This window comes from Abramis brama, assembly GCF_963993115.1.
Source record: "Abramis brama genome assembly, chromosome: 10".
Lineage (NCBI taxonomy): Eukaryota > Metazoa > Chordata > Actinopteri > Cypriniformes > Leuciscidae > Abramis > Abramis brama.
Window position 1 is genome coordinate 3,132,806 of NC_139972.1, and position 17,195 is coordinate 3,150,000.

The 17,195-nt window shown below is 44.0% G+C and overlaps 1 protein-coding gene across 5 annotated transcripts in view; it reads left to right on the plus strand.

Annotated features, from left to right (window-relative positions):
- The first annotated feature begins 242 nt into the window (after nucleotides 1-242).
- cep164 (centrosomal protein 164) overlaps nucleotides 243-17,195 on the plus strand; it is a 26,517-nt gene continuing 9,564 nt past the window's right edge. For 2 of the 5 annotated variants that reach the window (XM_084127235.1, XM_084127238.1), the window contains exons 1-15: nucleotides 243-433; nucleotides 822-933; nucleotides 2,067-2,178; nucleotides 2,832-3,072; nucleotides 3,922-4,032; nucleotides 4,140-4,205; nucleotides 4,332-4,409; nucleotides 9,817-9,918; nucleotides 10,141-11,697; nucleotides 14,326-14,382; nucleotides 14,524-14,586; nucleotides 14,840-14,907; nucleotides 15,173-15,892; nucleotides 16,025-16,111; nucleotides 16,218-16,401. In XM_084127235.1, coding sequence (XP_083983361.1) covers nucleotides 852-933; nucleotides 2,067-2,178; nucleotides 2,832-3,072; nucleotides 3,922-4,032; nucleotides 4,140-4,205; nucleotides 4,332-4,409; nucleotides 9,817-9,918; nucleotides 10,141-11,697; nucleotides 14,326-14,382; nucleotides 14,524-14,586; nucleotides 14,840-14,907; nucleotides 15,173-15,892; nucleotides 16,025-16,111; nucleotides 16,218-16,401 — 3,528 coding nt within the window. In that variant the 5' untranslated portion in view covers nucleotides 243-433; nucleotides 822-851. Of the gene's footprint in view, nucleotides 434-804; nucleotides 934-2,066; nucleotides 2,179-2,831; nucleotides 3,073-3,921; nucleotides 4,033-4,139; nucleotides 4,206-4,331; nucleotides 4,410-9,816; nucleotides 9,919-10,140; nucleotides 11,698-14,325; nucleotides 14,383-14,523; nucleotides 14,587-14,839; nucleotides 14,908-15,172; nucleotides 15,893-16,024; nucleotides 16,112-16,217; nucleotides 16,402-17,195 lie in introns of all 5 variants that reach the window. The other 3 variants (XM_084127236.1, XM_084127237.1, XM_084127239.1) reach the window with 3 other exon arrangements.

The following is a 17,195-nucleotide window of genomic DNA, read 5'->3' on the forward strand; positions in this document are numbered from 1 at the left end:
TGTCCTAACAAACTATATATATATGAGAATGAGTGCAAACAAATGATAAAATTAAATGAAAATTACGTTATAAATTTGTCGCTTCAATATTTATCGTTGTTGAGGGCTTTTATTTTGAATTATTCTCATATATATATATATATATATATATATGTGTGTGTGTGTGTGTGTGTGTGTGTGTGTGTACATTTATGTGCATTTAAAATTATTTTGGCGTTGTCGAGGGCTTTTATTTTGAAGTCCGGCTCCCGCGGCCGCCATGTTCCTCTCTGGTTGCTGTGATGGAGACGAGGCGGTTTGGATGTTAAACTTTCTGTTTTAAATGTAAATAATCCTCCGAAATACTCAATATCAGACATAAAGCACCAGAGCTGTACAATCACAAGATGTTTTAAAAACACTGCAGAACTAAGGGTGTAGGGTTAGAGAACAGGTGAGGATTAAACTAATCGCGTTATATGATCAATAATTATTGTAATGAATGTATTTAATATTCGTTATTCTCGATGTTTAACTTCCGCAGAGTGTTTACTGATAATATACTCTTTAACGCTAGTCGTTTATTGTACTCTGTTAGCGTAGCATGTATTTTTGTTAGCCATAAAGCCCAGTTTATATCTGCGTTTATATGTTTATTAACAAAGAGCAGCGTTTTTCTTTTGTAAACACAAATACCTCTATGTTGATGCTATGAAGTGTTTCTTTACTAAGCAATAATTTCAGTGGCAAGTAAATGCTATTTGAGGAACGTGCTGTGTTTTCTAAAGTTTTGAAGTAATTTAACGTTAGTGAGATTAATTAAAGGCCCGTGTCCGCCCCAGTGCGCGCGCTCCTGTCACGCCGCCGTCACCATGGCGACCACGGGAGTGCGCATCGGAGATCAGCTGGTGCTGGAGGAAGACTTTGACGAAAACTACATCCCTTCTGAGCAAGGTTATTAAACTATTATAAACTAAATGGTTGGTTTTCAGGCATTGAGTGAATGTTCTGAGTGCTGTACATAATACAGCATCTCTCTTTTTGCATTGTGACATTATTTTCATGACAATTAAGGACAAATGCTCATCAGAAAAATCTTTCTGGTTGGAGTTTGTCTATAATTCTCATTACTGTCATACAGTCTTGAACAGGGTTAACTTAAAGTGAAATAAAAAACAAAAGAAAAAAAATGAATTCCGTAAAATCAAATAAATATTAACTGGTTTAAAAGAAAATATAAAAAATACTTGACTACTATTTATACTCATTGTTACATCGTTAGTCAACGTTATATCGTAATAATCATCATTACAATCAACGTTATATTGTTATAGTCAACGTTAAATCACTAGAGTCATTGTTATATCGTTAGTCAACGTTATATCGTTATAGTCATTGTTATATTGTTATTGTTACAGGCAACGTTATATCATTTCTCAACATCATATCATTATGATCATCGTTATAGTCATCGTTATAGTCAACGTTATATCGTTAGTCATTGTTATATCATTAGGCAACGTTTTATAGTCATTGTTATATCGTTATTGTTCCAGTCAACATTATAGTCATCATTATATTGTTAGGCAGCGTTATATCGTTAGTCTAATGATATAACAATAACGTTGACTATAGCAATGACTAGCCTATAATGATGACTATAACGATATAACAATGTCAAAGTTATATCGTTATAGTAGATGAATATAGTAGAACTTCATGTTATTTATGTATATAGTTTCTTGTTTCTTTTGATATTAAATTTGACATCTGTTATTGATCTTGACAGGCTCAGATTTCATGTATTTATTAATTAATATTGCACAGGTTAAAGGCCCGTTCACACCAAGACTGATAACCAACTTGTATAGTAATAACTAATCTAGTTATCGTTATGATAATGATAACTAGATTATTTATTACTATACAAGTTATTTTGATTAATCAAAATTATGAGCCACATGAATTGATGTGCACCGATAAATCATTTATATTAAACACTGAAATATTCCATTAAAAAAGCACGAATTGTCCGTTTTGATTTGATGGTGACTGTGTGTGTGTGTGTGTGTGTGTGTGTGTGTCAGAGATCCACGAGTATGCCGTGGAGATCGGCATTGACCCGCAGCGGGAGCCGGAGCTGCTGTGGTTGGCCAGAGAGGGGATGGTGGCGCCGCTGCCCGACGAGTGGAAACCATGGTAAAACACACTTCATTATAACACACACACACTGATTCACATGGGCTGCGTTTGCACTGCAACTCTTAATGCACAGATCCATTCTTTTACATTCACTTTAGACCGGACTGGAATCTGATATCTGTGTTTACATTAATTCCCGCCCTAAATGATTATGGTGATCGTTTTACTATGCACATGGTAGACCCTGGTTTTGACTGGCCGTGCTATTAAAATTATTTATATAATTCATGTCGGGTGGTCTTGATTATTTGCCAGCGTGGACAAGCTGTCATGAGTCATGAATGTTTTACAGCGCAACATCTGACGGAACAGAACAGATATATAGTCCAGAAAGGTGAGCGAGCGCATACAATATCTGCCTCATGATACAACATTAAAAAGCTATCTTTGTGAATAAACGTGTCGTCTCGTGGTGGCTTGGAATCGGATATGTGTGTTTAGATGAAGGTCGGATGTCCAGATATCGGATATGAATCTGATTTAAAACCACCACCCGAAATATCGGATCTCGTACGGATTTTTGTGTTTACACGTGTGCAACAAACTCCGATCTGTGTCAGATGTGAGTGAAAGATTGGGTTTTTTGTGCCAGTGTAAACGCAGCCATGGAGACAGGAAGTGTGTGTGTGTGTGTGTGTGTGTGTGTTCAGTCAGGATGTCACCGGTGAAGTATACTACTTCAACTTCTCCACGGGTCAGTCCACATGGGATCACCCCTGTGATGAGCAGTACCGCCAGCTAGTGGCGCAGGAGCGCGAGCGCACACGACTCAGCAGAACCGCTCCGCCCGCAGCCAGCGCTGCCGTGGGGAAAGAGAAGGAGAAGAAGAAGAAGAAAGACAAGAAGAAGAAGGAGAAGAAGAAAGACCCGGAGGGAGTCAGAGCTCCAGGGGTGAGTTCATTTCAGAACAACGTCTCATGACACTTTAAAGGTGCTGTGTGTAAGTTTTTGACTGTACCAAAGCATAAAAATACCATAATAATACCATAATATGTTTGCAGAGATTAAGTTCACATACTTGTTTCTCTGAAAAACACTTCTACAGCCAGTTATTTTACTTTTAAATGTGCGTTCTGTGTCGTAATGTCTGTTTTTGTTTCGGCCTGTGTGACTCCGCCCACTGCCAGTTCACCCAATAGTATTTCAACACCCTGGGTTGCCAGGTGAACACAGCATATTGCAGCCCATAAACAAACTGGGTCAGAGATCCAGCAGATTCTACCCGACCTAAAAAGCATCTAAAAATCTCTATGAACGAGAGCATATTAAAACACAGATAAATCAACTCATCAACTTCCAAGTGTGTGTATCTCCTCGCCTTTCATTGTTAATTGCGCTCGTTCTTGTTGCTTATCCTCAATCTGGAAACCCGTGTGAGCGTCGAGTCTGAGCAGGAGGAGGCGGGGAAACAACTATCTCCGATATTTTGAATTTGAACTGCAGTACCTATTTCAACCACTAGCTGTCAATCTTACAGACTGCACCTTTAAAGGAGCGTACAGAAGTCTGGGGTCAGTGAGGCAAGTCTCTTGACCTGTTGATCTATCTATTTATTTAATCAAAAATACAGTAAAACAGTGAAACGTTATTACGATTTAAAACAGAATATATAGTAAAGTGTAATTTATTCCTGTGATCAAAGCTGAGTTTTCAGCATCATTACTCCAGTCTTCAGTGTCACATGATCCTTCAGAAATCATTCTAATATGCTCTGTGTGTGTGTGTGTGTGTGTGTGTCAGATGTTGGCTCCTCTCGCTCCTCTGCGGGGTCTGTCTGAGGCTCCTGTCGCTCCTCTCAGAGGGTCTCTGGGCGTCTCATCTGGACTCCAGCCGCTCAAATCCTCTCTAGGGGTAAAAAAGCTTGAACTTATCATTTGTGCTTCATTAATGGAGCTTCTGGATAAGTTTTAGTTATGGTTATGAATAATAAATGTGTGTTTGTCACTGGTGTGCATCAGTCTGTCGTGTCGAGCTCCACTGCTGTCAGGAGTGCTGAGGAAGACGAGGAGATCTCAGAGGAAGAGGTGAATCTGAAACACACACGCACACACACACCTGAACGCTAATACATGATGATGCACTGAATGCTAGATGTAATCTGTTATCTGTGTGTGTGTGTGTGTGTGTGTGTGTGTATGTGTGTGTGTGAGAGGCCGCGAGGTTCAGCCGGACTGCTGAAGAACCTCCACCTGGATCTGGATGCTCTGGGAGCGGGACTGCAGTATGAGGTGAACACCATAAACGCATCACATCCTGCTGGAGATCAACAGTTCAGACACTGATTCTTATGCACATCTTAGAATACTAAACTTGCCCTCAGTATTTTTGTCTTGTTTTCCTGCACAAATATCTAAACATTCTTAAATCAAGGTACAAAACATTCAGACACACATCCTTTGCGCTGTTATTTTGAGCTGATGCCCCATTTAGGGACTATTAGGTGTTTCACAAATTATTCTGCCTTTCTATCATTCTATTATTCTATAGAATTTATATAGAATTATATAGAATTATTCTATATTCTTATTCTTATATAGAATTATTCTATAGAAACTTATTCTATATTCTATTATTCTATCTACCTTTGTTAGGGTTAGTGTTAGGGGTGTAACAATATATTGCTATACAAAAAAGATGCAACAATATGTATAGTGGATAGTTCACCCTAAATAAAAAACACTATGTGAGAAGTTTTCATAGTTTTAGTGTCAGTACTACATTAAACTACTATATATAATGTTGAATTTAATGTATTGTAAGGCCCGCTATATTGGTCCAATCTGCCGGTTCACCAATACACGGGGAAGGTTATCACGTGTTCTGTCCTCACTCATGCAAAGTATTGGTTGGTTAAATTTGGTTGGTTAAATTTTTTACATTAATCATATGTATTCACTCGTTAATTCATCTGACTCCATAAATTAAAGGTTTTAATAATATCTGTGCCTCACTAAAAGTGAGCGAATGTTTGACTATTCCTTTTAACCATTAAATGAACAATGTCAAGATCAGTTAGAATAATCACATGTAAGGATTTATTATGTCAGGTAAATGTATCATGCCAATTTCATAATCAATTCAAAGATAATCGATACAAAACATCAAATGCTCTGGAATAGAGAGAAGATGCAAACCCAACTTTAAGAAATACATGAGGCTGAGAGATCTATCTCTTAGCCTCAAGGGCCAATCAGAAAAGGCCTCGATCTCCCTGCTGCATCTCAATAAATAGCCAGACCTCTTTCATAATTGCTGTTTTGCTCGGTTCTGCTGCGTTTGTCACGGCTGTCTAACGCTGCTTACCGCTGCAAACTTTTCTACACCATCAACCCATCAGACGGCACCTGCTACTGAAGTACAGTGACCTACCGTGGACCCTCTGTCAGGTACGTTTCTGCCGGTTCCTGAAACTGCTAACCAAAAGACGTTTTTCCTTCGCTGTGCTGTGGTATTCCTGGCCTCCTGTCACCGTTATGGAATTAGCAAACCGAGCTAGGATGCTAGCAACTGTTTGCTGCCCCTCGGCTATGACTTTCATCAAATATACCGCAGTGGAACTCATGAGTCTTCTTAACTCTAATACATCTCTGAGTTGCCTTGAGGTGATAAAATCTCTCCATCACCTGCGTCGTTCCCCCTATGTCCATTGGGCTGCCCGTCATAAGTTTGTTTACTCTCACAAAACTTTGTCTGTCCCAGCTGTTTGGTGCCATGCCTCATGGTGGCGACGTCATCGATGCAAACCACGCCCATCACATGCAAATCTGCGATCCTTGGTCTGTGTGGACAACACCATCACCCATGACAATGCACTAACCAGGACATCATTCATGCTGCTTAACATTCATTCATTAAATAACAAAGCCCACCTTATCCATGACCTCATCTTGGAAAAATCACTGTTTTTTATATGTCTTACTGAGACATGGCAGAACCAGCAAGAGTTCATAACTCTCAACCATGCCACTCCCCCAGGTTATGGCTATATTCAGAAGCCTTGCAGCCTTGGCCGTGGTGGTGGACTTGCTGTTATCCATTGTGCTGACATCCTGGTCAAAGAGATCCCAGTGAATACTACCTCCTTTGAGTGTGTTCATTTCATGTTGACTGGGTCCACGCAGCTACAGGTTGTCCTAATCTACCGCCCCCCCAAAGCCTCTGCCTGCTTCCTATTGGAGCTCACCGAACTGCTTGCTACTGTTTGCCCGAAATTCCCGTCTACTATTCTGCTGGGTGATTTTAACATTCATGTGGATTCCAGTAGTTGTTCTCTTGCTACTGATTTTCTATCACTGCTGGACTGCTTCAATTTCATACAACACATACATGGCCCCACACATGACAAAGGGCATACCCTGGACCTGGTGTGCTGTGCTGGCATAACCCCCTCCCACCTGCAGTGCACTGACCTGGCTGTCTCTGACCACTATGCTATTCTATTCATGGTCCCTGTGCCTCTCCCAAAGCAGTGCACCAAACGGCCCATCACGTTCAGGAACATTAAACGGGTGTGTACTTCCACGCTATCTGATTCCCTAGTGCAGTGGTTCCCAAAGTGGTGCTGTGACAACTGGCTAGGGGTGCCGCAGAATCTCAGCTTTATTTTCCAATTTAAACAGCCTAAAATAACTATCGTACCATATAATAACCTTTTACAGCCAAGGTTATAATCGTTAACGAAAACGAACGAAAAAACGAAAACTAGGTGGGAAAAAACGCTATTTAAAACACGCAGCGTATTCGTTCAGCTGCATTTCCTTTCCCTGCTCTCTCTGTCACTCATGCGTCTCTCACATGCGCACGCGCACACACACACACACACACACAAACACACAGCTCCTCCCCTCCGTGCACACCGCGTCTCCATGAGAACGAGTGTTCGTTCGACGTTGAAAGCAAGTTCGCGAAAGGTTGGTCTCTCTATCTCGTGAACACAATCACACATTAAAAAGTGGTATAAAAATATTTTAAATTCTGAATATAATTTTGTCAGTGTGTTATTGTCGACCCGAGAAGCGATTGCGCCTTCTTTAGAAAGTTAACTAGTCGCAAGTTTGAGGAAAAATGCACTTTTTGGTTGTGGTTGTCGATGTCAAAACACTATATAAGCTGTGATTCAAATATTAAATAATGTTATGTCATTATGTCTTTTTGAATCTTGCCCCTGACAAATAACCCAAATTACAAAAAAAAGACTAAAACTAACACTAAAACTAATAAAAACTAAACGAAAACTAAGCATTTTCAAAAAATAAAAAATAAACTAAACTAGCAAACCCACTTTAAAAACTAATTAAAACTAAACTGAATTTGAAAACAAAAAGTCAAAACGAAATAAAAATAAAAACTAATGAAAAATGCAAAACTATAATAGGCTAACCCTGTTTACAGCATATTTTAAAATCATATCAAAACACCAACATATGCAAAAATATTTGGAGTTGTTTATTATTATTTAAAGAGTTAAGTATCTTTAAATCTGTTTTATTCCAATGATTCTCACATACAGTAGCCTTATTGGTTAAAATCAGTCTGTTGACGTGTGTCCAGTTATTAATGGACTGATGATTCATCTGAAGGGGTTGTTTCGCCTCATATTATGTCTGTTGTAATGCATTCAAAATAAATTCATGCTGCTGTTCATGCTTCATTGGTTGTTTGCTCATCTGGATATAATTGTATATATCTATGTACATATGTTCGTTTAGTTTAATTGGGTTAGGGTGCCGTGGAAAAAAAAAACACTACAACGGGGTGCCATGCTTTCAAAAATGCTTTCACTGCCCTAGTGACTCACCTCGCCACCCACCACCCCTACTAAACAGTTGATGGCATGGTGGAACATTACAACCGTGGCCTCTCTTTCAGCCTGGACTTTGTTGCTCCTCTTGCCACGCGTTACGTGTCTTTCTCTCGTCCTGCCCCCTGGTTAACCCCTGAGCTCCGCAGGATGAAGACCATAGGATGTAGGCTCGAGAGACGATACAGAAGATCCAGCCTCACTGTCCATCGTGAAGCATTTAAAGAACACGTCACGAACTACAAAGAAGCCCTTTCTCAGGCAAAAACAAAGTATTACTCCACACTCATCAATAACCAACAAAAACACCCCAAATTGGTCTTCTACATCATCAACTGTCTTTTTCATCCTCCTGATGCCGCTAAACCCTCAGACGCAGCTGACCTCTGCTCTAGGTTCCTGGATTTTTTCCAGCAGAAAGTGGACACCATCCACCGGCAGCTCCAGTCTCCAGGGCTTTCCCCCTGAGAGTCCTCAGCAAAATCCTGGAAAGAGCAGTGGCTGCCCAGCTTCAACATAACATGTCCCACCACGAGCTCTTCGAACCCCTTCAATCTGGTTTCAGAACCCACCATAGCACTGTGACCGCCCTTATTAAAATCACTAATGACCTCCTGCTTGCTGCTGACAATGGCCTCATCACCATCCTCATCTTCTTTGACCTATCTGTAGCTTTTGATACAGTTTCCCATACCATCCTTCTCCACCACCTCTCTGAGCTCATCAGCCTCAGTGGCACAGCACTGTCCTGGTTCCGGTCTTACCTCACAGACCGGAAACAATTCATCACCCTAAATGGCTCCAACTCTGATCCAGCACCCTCCAACCATGGCGTGCCCCAGGGCACTGTGCCTTGTCCTCTGCTGTCCACCATTTACATACTACCCCTAGGTCATATTATCCGTAAACATGGACTCAACTTCCACTGCTACGCTGATGACATTCAACTTTATATCAGCACTAACCCCTCCTCCCAGCTCCCACCCACACACTGCCTGCAGGAACTCAAATCATGGATGACCACAAACCTACTCAAACTCAACAGTAATAAGACAGAACTCATGGTGGTTGCCTCTGCACCACTGCTCAAGAAAGTTGGAGACCTGGCCCTGGTTGTGGATGGCTGCTCCATTTCCCCATCTCCTGAGGTGCGCAACCTGGGCGTCATTTTGGACTCCACTCTCTCCTTCCGGTTACACATCATCAATATCACCAAGTCTGCCTTCTACCACCTCAGAAACATTTCACGACTCCGGCCTTCTCTCACACATTCAGTAACTGAGACACTCATCCATGCCTTCATCACCTCCCATCTGGATTACTGCAATGGTGTCCTGGCTGGACTGCCCACCAAGGCCCTTAGCAGACTCCAGTATGTCCAGAACTCTGCTGCCAGGGTTCTAACCCACACAAAGCCCTGGCAGCATATCACTCCCATCCTCCAACAGCTCCACTGGTTGCCAGTTAAGTCACGCATCACCTACAAGATCCTCCTGCTTACTTACAAATCTCTCCATGGACTCTCACCAAAATACCTCACAGATCTCGCAGTCACGTCCCCGCGGTCCTCTGACAAGGACCGGCTGGACACCCCCCGCACCAGGAACAGTCTACCACTCCACGTCCGCTCAGCCCCATCCCTGCCCATGTTCAAAATGCACCTCAAAACATTTATTTTCACTAAGTCCTTTGACCCCTAAACCCCCCTCCCCCTCCCCCTCCCCCTCTCCACACCCCACACATTTGTTAAGCGACCTTGGGCACCATGAAAGGCTATACAAAGTCCCCATTTAGACAGATAAGTAAACGTGTGTGTGTGTGTGTGTGTGTTTCAGGACAGTGAGGTCAGTGGAACAGTTCCTCCTGAAGAAAGAACAGAACCTGAACTACAGGATTTGGCCTTATCAAGGGATCACAGTCCAGAACCGCCTTCAGAGGTACCTGTCTGTCTGTGTGTGTGTGTGTGTGTGTGTGTGTGTCTGTCTGTCTGTCTGTATCTCTGTGTGTCTATCTTTCTCTGTCTGCAGTTTATCTGTGTGTCTTTGTTAAAAATACGGCTGTTTGTTTGAGGCGTTTGCATGTGACCTCACAGCCTGTCTGTCTCTCTGTGTGTCTGTCTGTCTGTCTGTGTGTCTCTAACTCCATCCCTCCACTGTAAGGACTCGTTGCGTGGACATCTCCTCCACTCCACAGCCGCTTCATGCCCTCTGACCTCAGATGCTGCTGTGGAAGACCAGCCACTGATCGAAGGCATGAGTGACGGTGTGCAGGAGGAGAAACAGTCAGATGAAGAGAAGAGCGAAGAGATCGATGAGCAGATCGAGATATTCAGCCAGACTGAGGAGAGAACAGAAGAACAGAGAGATCAGACGGAGAGTGAAGATGATGAAAACAAGCGAAGAGAAGAACGGGATGAAACACGGAGACAGGAGAAAGATAGTGAAGTAGAGGCAGAGAAAAGTGTTTCCCATATGGAGGAGGAAGAGAGGCTTTCAGAACACGGGGAAAGAGAGGAAAATGAACGTGACACTCAGAGCGACAAAGACAGCGAGGAAATCGAGCGCTTTCAGAAGGACAGCCCTCAAATAGAAAAAGGAAATGAACAGAGGCAGGAGAAAGGCGAGATCAACAGTGAGGAAGAGGTAGAGAGAAGTGTTTCCCATATGGAGGAAGAGAGGCTTTCAGAGCACAGGGAATCTCAGGAAGATGAACATATAGAAGAGCAGAGAGAGAGTGAAGGACGTGGGATCAGCGACACTCAGAGCGACAGAGACAGCGAGGAGATCGAGCGCTTTCAGAAGGACAGTCCTCAAATAGAAAAAAGAAAAGAACAGAGGCAGGAGAAAGGCAAGATCAACAGAGAGGAAGAGGCAGAGAGAAGTGTTTCCCATATGGAGGAAGAAGTAAGGCTTTCAGAACACAGTGAAAGAGAGGAAAATGAACATGACACTCAGAGCGACAGAGACAGCGAGGAAATCGAGCGCTTTCAGAAGGACAGTCCTCAAATAGAAAAAAGAAAAGAACAGAGGCAGGAGAAAGGCGAGATCTACAATGAGGAAGAGGTAGAGAGAAGTGTTTCCCATATGGAGGAGGAAGAGAGGCTTTCAGAACACAGGGAATCTCAGGAAGATGAACATATAGAAGAGCAGAGAGAGAGTGAAGGACGTGGGATCAGCGACACTCAGAGCGACAGAGACAGCGAGGAGATCGAGCGCTTTCAGAAGGACAGTCCTCAAATAGAAAAAAGAAAAGAACAGAGGCAGGAGAAAGGCAAGATCAACAGAGAGGAAGAGGCAGAGAGAAGTGTTTCCCATATGGAGGAAGAAGTAAGGCTTTCAGAACACAGTGAAAGAGAGGAAAATGAACATGACACTCAGAGCGACAGAGACAGCGAGGAAATCGAGCGCTTTCAGAAGGACAGTCCTCAAATAGAAAAAAGAAATGAACAGAGGCAGGAGAAAGGCGAGATCAACAATGAGGAAGAGGTAGAGAGAAGTGTTTCCCATATGGAGGAGGAAGAGAGGCTTTCAGAACACAGGGAATCTCAGGAAGATGAACATATAGAAGAGCAGAGAGAGAGTGAAGGACGTGGGATCAGCGACACTCAGAGCGACAGAGACAGCGAGGAGATTGAGCGCTTTCAGAAGGACAGTCCTCAATTGACACACTTTAAAACAGGGAAGTTTGTGCCTCAGTGGAATCCAGTGTGCAGTGAGGTAGGACTCTGTGCCCCGCCCCTGCACTCAAACCCCGCCCATCTCACATGCCCCGCCCCTACATACAAACCCCACCCATCTCACATGCCCCGCCCCTGCTGACAAACCCCATCCATCTCACATGCCCCGCCCCTACACACAAACCCCACTCATCTAACAGAACCAGCCCTGCGCACAAGCCCCGTCTGTCTTTCATGCCCCGCCCTGCACACAAACCCCACCCATCTCTCATGCCCCACCCCTGCAGACAAACCCCACCCATCTCACATGCCCCGCCCCTGCTGACAAACCCCATCCATCTCACATGCCCCGCCCCTACACACAAACCCCACTCATCTAACAGAACCAGCCCTGCGCACAAGCCCCGTCTGTCTTTCATGCCCCGCCCTGCACACAAACCCCACCCATCTCTCATGCCCCACCCCTGCAGACAAACCCCACCCATCTCACATGCCCCGCCCCTGCTGACAAACCCCACCCATCTCACATGCCCCGCCCCTTGCACACAATCGTCGCCCATATCACATGCCCCGGCCCTGCAGACAAACGTCTCCCATCTCACATGCCCCGCCCATGCAGACAAACCCCATCCATCTTACATGCCCCGCCCCTGCACACAAACCCCACCCATCTCACATGCCCTACCCCTGCAGACAAACCCCACCATCTCACATGCCCTACCTCTGCAGACAAACCCCGCCCATCTCACATGCCCCGCCCCTGCAGACAAACCCAACCCATCTCACATGCCCCGCCCCTGCTGACAAACCCCATCCATCTCACATGAATCATTCACTCAACTGATTCGTTCAGACAGATTCATTCATGAACAAAACAAGCGATTGTCTGAATGGATTATGGATGGATCATTGATTTGTTCAAAAACAATGATTAATTTAGTAACGAAATATCACTGTGTGCTTGGAGACGCTCGACAGTTCTGTTGCAGCTTTACTACAAACACTGACAATTTTGTGTCTAAAATGTAACTCAGAATATTAACTTCTTGTTTATTAAACTGTTGTATAAAATCAATATAATTTGCATTACACTATATTGCCAAAAGTATTGGTACACCCTCCAAATCATTGAATTCAGGTGTTCCAATCACTTCCATGGCCACAGTTGTATAAATCGAGCACCTAGGCATGCAGACGCTCCTACACACATCTGTGAAAGAATGGGTCGCTCAGTGAATTCAAGCGTGGTACCGTGATAGGTTGCCACCTGTGCAATAAGTCCATTTGTAAAATACTCACTACTAAATATTCCACGGTCAACTGTTAGTGGTATTATAACAAAGTGGAAGCAATTGGGAACAACAGCAACTCAGCCACGAAGTGGTAGGCCACGCAATCCGATGAACGAGTCTGGGTTTGGCGGTTGCAAAGAGAACGGTACTTGCCTGACTGCATTGTGCCAAGTGTAAAGTTAGGTGGAGGGGGGATTATGGTGTGGGGTTGTGTTTCAGGCTTCGCCCCTTAGTACCAGTGAAAGGAACTCTTTCCAAGACATTTTGGACAAATTCATGCTCCCAACTTTGTGGGAACAGTTTGGGGATGCTCCTGTTCCAGCATGACTGCGCTCCAGTGCACATAGCAAGGTCCATAAACACATGGATGAGGAGTTTGGTGTGGAGGAACTGGACTGGCCTGCACAGAGTCCTGACCTCAACCCGATAGAACAGCTTTGGGATGAATTAGAGTGAGACTGTGAGCCAGGCGTTCAACATCAGTGCCTGACCTCACTAATGCACTTCTAGAAGAATGGCCAAAAATTCCCATAAACACACTCCTAAACCTTGTGGAAAGCCTTCCCAGAAGAGTTGAGGCTGTTATAGCTGCAAAAGATGGGCCAACTCCATATTAAACCCTACGGATCAGGAATGGGAGTTAAAGTTTATGTGCATCTAAAGGCAGACGTCCCAAAACTTTTGGCAATATAGTGTATATCATATAGAAATTTGAACTGCAACCTACTAATATTCATCACACAGTGAAAGCGAGCGCTATCAATATGTGTGGTTTTGCAAAGCGAGTGGGATACTCGATAAAGTCTGCTTCCACATCTTCAAAACAACAGTTAGGATATAATCGTAGATGACACACATCCCTACATATACAGCACTGGAGTGAATCGCCTCGCCACAATCCGATGTATTTTTATAAAGCTTTAATTTATTCAGTGATTCGTTCGTTCAGTGATCCGTTCGTTCAGTGATTCATTCGTTCGGTGATTCGTTCGTTCATTCTGTAGCGTTGTTCAGTGTTTGTGTCTTCATTCTTTGATTTGTTTGTTCGTTCAGTGATTTGTTTGTTCATTCTGTAACGTTGTTTGTAACGTCAGTGTTTGTGTCTCAGCGTGTCGCTGCAGAGAGGAGGTGTGTCTCAACACAGTCATATGACGTCACACACAGGCCCATGGGAGGATAAAAGCCCCCATGAGGAACAGAGTTTGATGCGTGTCGTATCTCATTATTCAGGAGCCAATCAGAGCTCCTCTCTGCAGCAGAGCTGAAACTCCCAGCATCCTCCTCTCCCACATATGCTCACTGCTGTGTGTGTGTGTGTTATCAGTGTGTTAATGCTGCTGTATGAGTGTGTGATGTCATATCCTGTTCCGTGACAGGAATCTGAGGCTGGTGAAGCAGCAGCGGCGTCGCTGTCATCCGCTGATAATGTGCAGGTGTGACCTCATACACACACACACACACACACACACACACACACACACACACACAAATCATTTATTTACATTCATGCATTTAACAGATATGTCTGGATTGAGTGTGTGTCGCATAATTTCACTCTTCATGTGTTTCCTCAGGCTGGTTTTCACTCCAAACTCTCAGAGAATGTGTTTGATCTGCTGGATCTGACGCCTGCAGTGGTAACTCACACACACACACACACACATTCACACTCGCACTCAAACACACAAACTCAGACACACACACATGCACACACTCATACACTCACACACACACACACTAACACATACACTCACGCACACACTCACTCACACTCACACACACACTCTCACACTTACACTCACACACACGCACACATATACACAAACACTCGCACACACCTTTACAGGTTTAAAGGCTCATTCTGTCTCTCTGTGTGTGTGTGTCTCTCAGGACAGGAAGGAAGAGGAGGGAGAGGGAGACGTGGACAGCTGTGTGGACGTCTCTGTCTCTGCAGACAGGTGATAATAAACTATAATAAAATAAATTAAATTATATTAAAATTGACAAAAACACCTTGAACCTGACTGCATATACTACAGCACACGGATCCATTCTGAATTACTAAACTCAGCAACATACACATGACAAATCAAAACATTGTCCAGAATGCGTGTGGAAACAATGTGCTGAAATGCGTCATGTTAGTTAATACATTAACTAATGAACCTTATTGTAAAGTGTTAATGAATTTTCTCCCTGGGATTAATGTGTGTCTCATCTCAGGCGTCTGCAGTCCCGGTCCGATGCCTCCTCGCACGAAGATGACATCAGCAGAGCATCACATGACCAGAGACCATCGACCGCCCGCGGCCGAACCCACACCAGTGATCAGGAGAAGAGACGAGAAGCTCAGGAGGATGAAGAGCAGCGTGAGCGTGATGAAGAGGAGAAGAACAAACTGATGGAGGAGGAGAAGAACAGACTGATGGAGGAGGAGAGGAACAGACTGATGGAGGAGGAGAAGAAGAGACTGGAGGAGAAGAACAGACTGATGGAGGAGGAGAGGTACAGACTGATGGAGGAGGAGAAGAAGAGACTGGAGGAGAAGAACAGACTGATGGAGGAGGAGAGGTACAGACTGATGGAGGAGGAGAAGAACAGACTGATGGAGGAGGAGAAGAACAGACTGGAGGAGAAGAACAAACTGATGGAGGAGGAGAGGTACAGACTGATGGAGGAGGAGAGGTACAGACTGATGGAGGAGGAGAAGAACAGACTGATGGAGGAGGAGAAGAACAGACTGGAGGAGAAGAACAAACTGATGGAGGAGGAGAGGTACAGACTGATGGAGGAGGAGAGGTACAGACTGATGGAGGAGGAGAAGAACAGACTGATGGAGGAGGAGAAGAACAGACTGAGACTGCAGCTGCTCAGACAAGCTGTGATGAAGGACGAGGAAGACGAGGAGCACCGGTTGAAGGAGGAGAGTGCCGAGCAGCTGAGGTCAGTGACTGCTGCATTGTGGGTCCCTGTGTGTGTGTGGAACTGGGTGTGTCAACAAAACATGAGCAGTTTGGCACCAAAACTTTCCAAGTTCACATACCCACAAATCACGTCATCATGTGTGTGTTTTAGGGTTTTGAAGGAGCAGATACTTAAAAACAGACGAGACGAGGAGGAGCGATTAAACAACGACATGCACACACAACTACAAAAGCTAAGGTACTCACACACACATAAAACAGACATACACTATATATCAACATCAGCACTCACAAACACACTCACACACACACACACTACACGCCCGTCTCGTGTGTGTGTACAGATCTGAAAATGAGGTGAGACTTCAGGAGCTGCGCTCAGAGCTGGAGGCGGAGCAGGAGAGGGCGGAGACTCAGAGGAGGCGGGGTCTTGAGCGCCTGAGGGAGGAGTTAGAGGAGGAGCTCCAGGTAGAGAGGAGGCGGCTACAGGAGAAGAAGGAGGAGCAGATGACCTCCATCAGAACACAGGTGTGTGTGTGTGTGTACACGTTTAGCTCTATGTGCGTGGGCCAGATGTTAAAAATAGGGATGTCCCGATCAGGTTTTTTTGCCCTCGAGTCCGAGTCCGAGTCATTTGATTTTGAGTATCTACCGATACCGAGTCCCGATCCGATACTTCTATAATACATAAAAAAGAATAAAGAAGAGCAAAAAACAGATCCAGGATGTTCCTTATTTTTTATTTAATTCACCTTATTACATTCAACAACTCTGTTAACAAACAGAGCACTTCTGTGAGGTAGCTTGAACAATCAAGTAATAAATAACATAAATTCTTCACTTTTGGACTTAGTGCAACAGTAAATATAAAAAAAAGTCTAATATATAAACAAATAGCACCTCAACTTAAAATACCCGGCAGGCATGTAAACAAATAAAAAAATAAAGTGCCAGTGTTTGCAAAGCCAGTAATGTGCTTTTAGGAACTGCACTCGCCGGTTTCACACTGCACGCGTTAGCAGAGCGTGCAGCGCATATTTTTTTCGGCGCCCATGTTAACAGATTAGAGCATTCACACCGCACGCAGAGGCGGCGCGGCAGCGCGTAGCAGGAGCAGAGCAGAGCAGCAGTGCCGCGATCGTTTCGGCGCAGAGTCTATTTTTGCTGCGCCGCTTACGGTGAATTAAAGTGATATGCATTGATCATGGCCAAAATACACCGCAGTTTTATCCAAAAAGTGCATTGATGATATCTATTGTGTTTTAAACAGTCGATCAAATGACCAACATCAATTTAAAAAGAAAACAAATGTCCAAAAACAA